The sequence below is a fragment of the Polistes canadensis genome, unplaced genomic scaffold, assembly GCF_001313835.1.
Source record: "Polistes canadensis isolate GaletaPanama2010 unplaced genomic scaffold, ASM131383v1 scaffold_35, whole genome shotgun sequence".
Taxonomy (NCBI): domain Eukaryota; kingdom Metazoa; phylum Arthropoda; class Insecta; order Hymenoptera; family Vespidae; genus Polistes; species Polistes canadensis.
The window spans coordinates 457,134-463,640 of NW_014569582.1; the positions used below are offsets into that span (position 1 = coordinate 457,134).

Genomic DNA, 6,507 nt, shown 5'->3' on the forward strand with positions numbered 1-6,507 from the left:
AAAACAACAATTTTTCAAACTATATTTTATAACATTTATTTATTTTATATATATCAACATTAAACATGTTTTATACTTTAATGTACAATTAAATATACTTTTTTTTTTTATAGCACTTCATTTCACTATGACTTATTAAAAATATATTTAAGGAAAGTTGTGTGATATTCTAATTAAAATTAAATTACTTTTGTGAAACAGTTATTATTATTTTTTTTTTAATACGATATAATTATTTATCATTTTCTTAATATAAATTCTATATATATATATAAATTTTATATGAAAGAGAATATCATACGACTTTCCATTTGGAAAATGTTTGTAAAGATATAAAAATGTTTACTTACAGCTTATATTATCCTCTGGAAGCTTAGTTATCAGAGCTGGACTGCGAGTAAGGATAGTTTTGATAATTAGCAGGAAAAGTTGGATTTTGTTGTCCCGACTGAGGTTGTTGACTTGTGGACCCAGCACCTGCTGCATAATAACCAGTCGGAGCTGAGCCAGCATTCATTCCTGGATAACTACCATAAGCTTGTGGAAATGTGTTTGGTGTACTACCAGGTGGTCCAGTTGATTGATTCTGCATAGCTGGTTGCATTTGTGGTTGCGTCATTTGATTTCCTTGTATTCCTAACTGTAATAATAGCAATAAATTTATATTTAAATATTTCTATATGATTAATATCTAATAAATTTAATAATCATCCTATACAATATAAAATATTCAAATAAAAAATACATACACATATAAAAATATTGTAAAGCATTACATACCTTGCCTGCTTTCATTTGTGCTTCAATTGCTTCAGCTTCTTTTATTTTACCGATACTTCTATAATATTCAGCCCATTGAGCACTATAATCAGCTTGACCTCCATTTTGAGAAGCACCAGTTTGCTGTTGTTGTGCCTGTTGCTGCTGCTGTTGACCTGGTGTAGAAGCTGCCGCTGTTGTTGGATTTGATTGATTTTGTGCACTTCCTATAAAATAAAAAATATTAATTAATTTATTCTGTATGAATAAAGGTGATGATTAATAAATTAAATTGAAATACAAATTTACCTGCTTGTTGACTATGTTCTTGTTTTCCTTGTTTCGCTTGTTGTTCTATCATATCAGCTTCTCTATGCATACCAAGAGATCGATAGTATTCTGCCCATTGCGCACTATAATCAGGCTGACCTGTTTGTGGATTAACTTGAACAGGTGCTTGACTAGCATTACCTATTATGATAGTGATTTAGTAGATGGTTAAGTTTCTACTCCTCTATTTTACTAATATCTCACCTGCATCACTAGATTGAGGTTGACTAGGCCAGGCTTGATATCCTGTTCCAGCATTCCAGCTAGGATTGTAACCAATAGCTCCTTGTGCACCTGTGAAAGAAGTACCAGCTGGCCCCTATAATCAGAAGTAAAAAAATTCAACTTCTTCATTTTCAAATTTGAAATAACATAGATGAGATATTATACGTACCATTCCTAACTTTTCACTAAATATTCTTTTAGCGTGTTCTACTTGTTCAGGATTGCCACGAATAATGAAAATCTTTTCACTTTCATTACTTTGATTCCGCCTGTCTAATTCACAATGTGCTCCTGTTTGTTGATTTATTTGCTTGATAGTTTCACCACCTAAGTAAATTTATTTGAGCAATAAAAAATTGAAATCAAATTAAACGAAAGCAATCATTTTAAATAGAATTTATCAGGACTGCTTTCAATCTACCTTTTCCAATAATAATACCACACTTTGAGGAAGGTACAGTGAAAGTGGTTTCTATCTTATCTTGCATAGGACCGCCTTGGCGCCTATCCCAAGTTCCATATTCATTTGGATTTCTACCGGTACCAAATCCATTTCCTCTGGGCCCACTTCTGGCACCCATATTATTCCTACCATCATCTCTTCTCTACAGTGATATAAGTTACATATTAACATTACAAGTAAAAACACAATGTATAAAAATTATATGAAATTTACCATTACACTATCAATAAGTTCTTGAATACGTTGACGAGCCTGTTCCACAGCTTGGTGTTTTCCGGATAACAAACATTTTCGGTCCCCAGGGCCATCCTCTCTTCCTTGTTGAAATTGAACTCTTGCTCCAGTTTCGGCTTGGATCTTTTTAATCATGTCTCCACCTTTACCAATGACAACACCTACCGCAGCTCTTGGAACTAGTACCTAAATTAGTTTGTAAATTTACATTAACATATATTTCATTAATTTATGAATCCTCTGGTTTTTTTTCTATCCACATAATAAAAATTATGAGCTGTAAATAATAAATTTAAAAAATCAATTAATTTTGGCATAGAAAGTATTCCTTTACCTCCACTCCATCACTACTAGTAGAGCCATGATTAAAATTACTATCATTAGAATAACTCCCTCCTCTCTCACTTCCTCCTCTTGCACCTCTATGAAACATTTGCATTTCTTTTTCTGCTATAAGTTCGTATACTAATTGCTTAGCGTATTCTACTTTTTGAGGATCTCCAGTTATCCTGTTGGAATTGACAACGTGTGATATTCTATCTTCCTTATAGAAATAACGAGTAAATCGATATTTCTATAATTAATATTACCTTAATGGTTTCTCTTGTTCCTGCGAAGGACCTTCTTGAATAACGACCATCTTAGCTCCAGATTTTTCTTGAAGTTGCTTAATAGTTTCTCCTCCTTTTCCAATAATCAATCCAACCTTTGGACCTGGTATCATAATTTCCACGAAACCTGGATGTCCTATTATTCCTCCGCTACTTCCAGTCATACTAATATCTCCGATTCCTTCCGTTCGACTTCTTTGATTAACAATCGAGAGGACCAATTCTTTCGCTCGACTGAAACAAATGCAAGTTTAAAGTGCAATAAAATCGCGAATTATTTCTTATATCGAAACTCTCTAATACTATACAGCAATATATAATAATTTGTTTGCAACACATAAAATATCTACTATGTGATGAAATATGATAATAAACCATAATTGGTTTTACTTTCATTTTTCAGGTTTATGTTTAAAATTTTTCCATTAGAGAAATGTACAATTAAATTAAATTTCAGATATAAATATTATAATCACAGATATAAAAGCAGTTTTTCTTTTGTAAATAAATAAAAAATTCAATTCATTTTTCTTCCTGTTGCGAACAACACGTCCCCATGCATATCCTATCCTCCTTCCTTCCTTCACTCTCCATACCCTATTGAAAGCAAAAAACTATTAGTAAATACAAAAGCATTAAACCAAAATCCACAACTCATGGATCACTTTCTATGACTGAAATTCTGATGCATGTGCAAAGTCGAATCTGTGCCCATTACTCACATCCTGGAGCTATATAATGGTTCTGTAAAACACTTGGTAACTTTAATATGCAAAAGCGTAAGTTGTATACAATTATAAAATGCATGTCAGCACGAAGTGATAGCATACCATAGTAAATGAAATACATACAAACTATATATCGTTTATTAAATTATGCTTAGAGCATATGTTCTAACACAATCAATAAAAAAACCTTGAAATTATCTAATATTATATGGTTAATATCAAGAATTTGTTTTTCATCAATATTTTTTTATAAGAATATGATGATATCATTTTAGGTATACTTAAGGAAGTTGCATAATAAAAGGGGATTAGGTGAAACATTCCTAATTTAATAATAAAATTATATGATCTCAACTTGAATATTAAAATTAAGGAGGATAGTGGATTTGCTTGGCTTCATTATAAATATTCTTTTTGTCAATTTCTTTCACCAGCTGTAATCGTTCTGCTAGAGCATTGGTTGTTTTCTTTTTTTCTTTCTCATTGTTTTAATATGTTATATGTGCAATATATAGCATTTAACTACACTAAAGGTTTGTAAATGTAACTCAATATGATTAATGGTGATAGACCCTTTTCCTTTGTGTGTCAAGACATAATAACAAAATGGGATTGCATTGCATACAAAATAGACGAAAGTAATGAAATAAGAAAGAAAAAAACAAGTTACTTGACAGCTTCTCTTGAACCCGTTAGCGTGCAAACTCGTTCAGCTAATCCACCTTCTGGAGCCATTTGTATCTTACATCCTGTCTCGCTTTGTAATCTTGTTATTTGTTCTCCACCTCTGCCAATTACTGTAAAAACAGCACTATGAATTATGAATATAACTTAAAGAAAATATATGAAAGAGTAAAATGATTAGACATGTTAAAATTACATTTACTTCTATGCATAAAAAATAAAAACAAAACACACTAATAGTCTTCTTCGAATAATAATTGTATTAATATTTCACTTACTCAGACCGACCATTTTATCTGGAACTCTGATATCTTCATTGCAAATACCTCCCATACCACCTATCGGAGTGGATGAAGATGATTGTGATCCTACTCTAGCTGCAGCTGGATTGGATCCTTCCCCAATAGAACTATTACTTGTAGGTCCACCACGAAGTCCTATTAGTGGATCTGCTACTAATGCTGCCATTTTTTTAGCTTCTGGTTCTATTTAATATTGAAAGGAAACAATAGATATGTTCTGATTATAGTAAGAGTCTTTACTATTTTAATAACGACGTTAATTCTAAATTATTTGAATGAAATATTACTAAAAAGTATTAACATGTTCATTGCTGTCACATTATTGTCATACAGTGTCACATGTCTGCGATACACAAATTTCTTTAGAAAATATTATCGGTAATAAACATTACCTGTACTATCTTCAAGAGGACGCTTTAACTTCGACTCTTGATTATTTTGAGCACTAGCAGGATTTATTTTTGCTGCTATCTATAAAGTCAAATAATAAAAGATAAAGTTAATAAAAATTTAATTATATCTGAAACATATTAAACTTATTTAAAACAAAATATATGACTTGATAATTTTAAACTTTAGAATAAAGCGGACAATATCAGCCATGCATCTTTCAATGCGAATGAAAAATACATACTGCAGTACGATGAATGGTCTATACATACCTATCTAAACACTCTCTCTAATAATGATAAAAATAATTATATATACAAATTAATGTAATATTTTAAAATATATGTAATAGAAACTTTGTAAGTATAATAAATGTAAAATAGGGAAATATGAGATAAGGTATTATATTTAAAAAATAAAATAAAATTAATTAGACATATAGTGGATAAAAATATTGTTACAATGATTATTTACCTGCTTTGCTCGTTGCAAAGCTGCCGCAAAAGCGGAGCTTTGGCTAAAGTTTTGAGGCGGAGCGACCGCTGAATAATCACTCATTGTGAAACATGAAGTTGTAGAACGATTTACACCAATAAATATTATTCCTACGAGTGAATTAACTCTAATTAAATTGAGCAATTCACTCCCTTAACATATATTGCTTGTTTTTTAATATATATAAATTCAATTAAGTACAAATATTTAAATTAAAATTCTTTTGATAGTATACAATGATATAAAACGAAGGTTTGAGGGTGAAAGAACTGTACTTTTTCGGGATATAATACAGCGCAAGCGTCAGTCATTGAACAACGATTACAATATAGATGGTAATATATGTTCACTAACTGCGAACAAAAATCTTCATGAAAACGAACCATTAAAAATTTGTAATCGTGTATCTAGATTAATTTAGAAAATTAATTTTCTTTTAATTTATATATATTTGAATTTATTTAATTTTGATTATATAAAATTGTACTATTTTTAATCATGAAAATTCTTTTGATATTTAAATTAAATTATTGGTTATGTATTATGACTCTACAAAGATATATTTTTTATCTCACAATCTGAATTTGTTCATGCCGCATTTCTATGTTTGATTTTGTATTTATTTTAAATAAATTACTGAATTGGATTATTAATAATTCTTTAATATTTTAAACATTTTTAAACGTCTTCATAAATTTCTTAAACTCTAGTAAAGAATTTTTGTTCTTCTGGAATATTGTAATTGACTTATTGCATTTGCTTTTTCTTTTTAAATTATATTACTCCTTTAATTTTGTTATTATAATAAATCATAAATTTTATTCACACACAATTCTGTCTCTGATAATTTGTAATTTAATTAATTCTTTATTAAATTAAATTTCATGTTTTAAGGCTAGAACGTTTGCATTAAAATGGATACTATTTTGACTATAATTAACTATGAAAATTTAAAACTAAATATATTTGTACATTAAACAATAATATCTTATTAAATTTCAATAGAACAGATTTAAATCTTTCATTAATTTATTTTTAACATAAAAAAAGATTTTACAATCAAATTGGCGCCATTTTCAAAATGTTTTCTCAGTAGTCAATTTTAAATTGTAAATAATATTTTGCATAAAGGCACACAAATTTGTTGAATTAATTTGTTGCCAGAATTAAAAACTAATTATACATATAAAGACATTAAATGCACACAAATACAAAGACTTTAAATGCACATACATAATGCACTTCCTGCTAATGGGGTTAAAAAATGATTGGTTGATTTTGATTAT

At 29.2% G+C, this 6,507-nt stretch overlaps 1 protein-coding gene across 4 annotated transcripts in view; it reads right to left on the minus strand.

Moving 5' to 3' along the window:
- LOC106784459 (far upstream element-binding protein 3) overlaps positions 1 to 5,502 on the minus strand; it is a 7,591-nt gene extending 2,089 nt beyond the window's left edge. Inside the window, exons 1-14 of one of the 4 annotated variants that reach the window (XM_014744012.1) lie at positions 5,201 to 5,502; positions 4,729 to 4,807; positions 4,313 to 4,519; positions 4,021 to 4,147; positions 2,602 to 2,856; positions 2,346 to 2,520; positions 1,991 to 2,197; positions 1,736 to 1,919; positions 1,484 to 1,641; positions 1,294 to 1,408; positions 1,069 to 1,230; positions 781 to 986; positions 565 to 640; positions 351 to 480 (exon numbers count right to left, since the gene is read on the minus strand). In XM_014744012.1, the coding sequence (XP_014599498.1) occupies positions 374 to 480; positions 565 to 640; positions 781 to 986; positions 1,069 to 1,230; positions 1,294 to 1,408; positions 1,484 to 1,641; positions 1,736 to 1,919; positions 1,991 to 2,197; positions 2,346 to 2,520; positions 2,602 to 2,856; positions 4,021 to 4,147; positions 4,313 to 4,519; positions 4,729 to 4,807; positions 5,201 to 5,284 (2,142 nt within the window). In that variant the 5' untranslated portion in view covers positions 5,285 to 5,502 and the 3' untranslated portion in view covers positions 351 to 373. Of the gene's footprint in view, positions 1 to 350; positions 641 to 780; positions 987 to 1,068; positions 1,231 to 1,293; positions 1,409 to 1,483; positions 1,642 to 1,735; positions 1,920 to 1,990; positions 2,198 to 2,345; positions 2,521 to 2,601; positions 2,857 to 4,020; positions 4,148 to 4,312; positions 4,520 to 4,728; positions 4,808 to 5,200 lie in introns of all 4 variants that reach the window. The other 3 variants (XM_014744010.1, XM_014744011.1, XM_014744009.1) reach the window with 3 other exon arrangements.
- Positions 5,503 to 6,507: the final 1,005 nt, after the last annotated feature.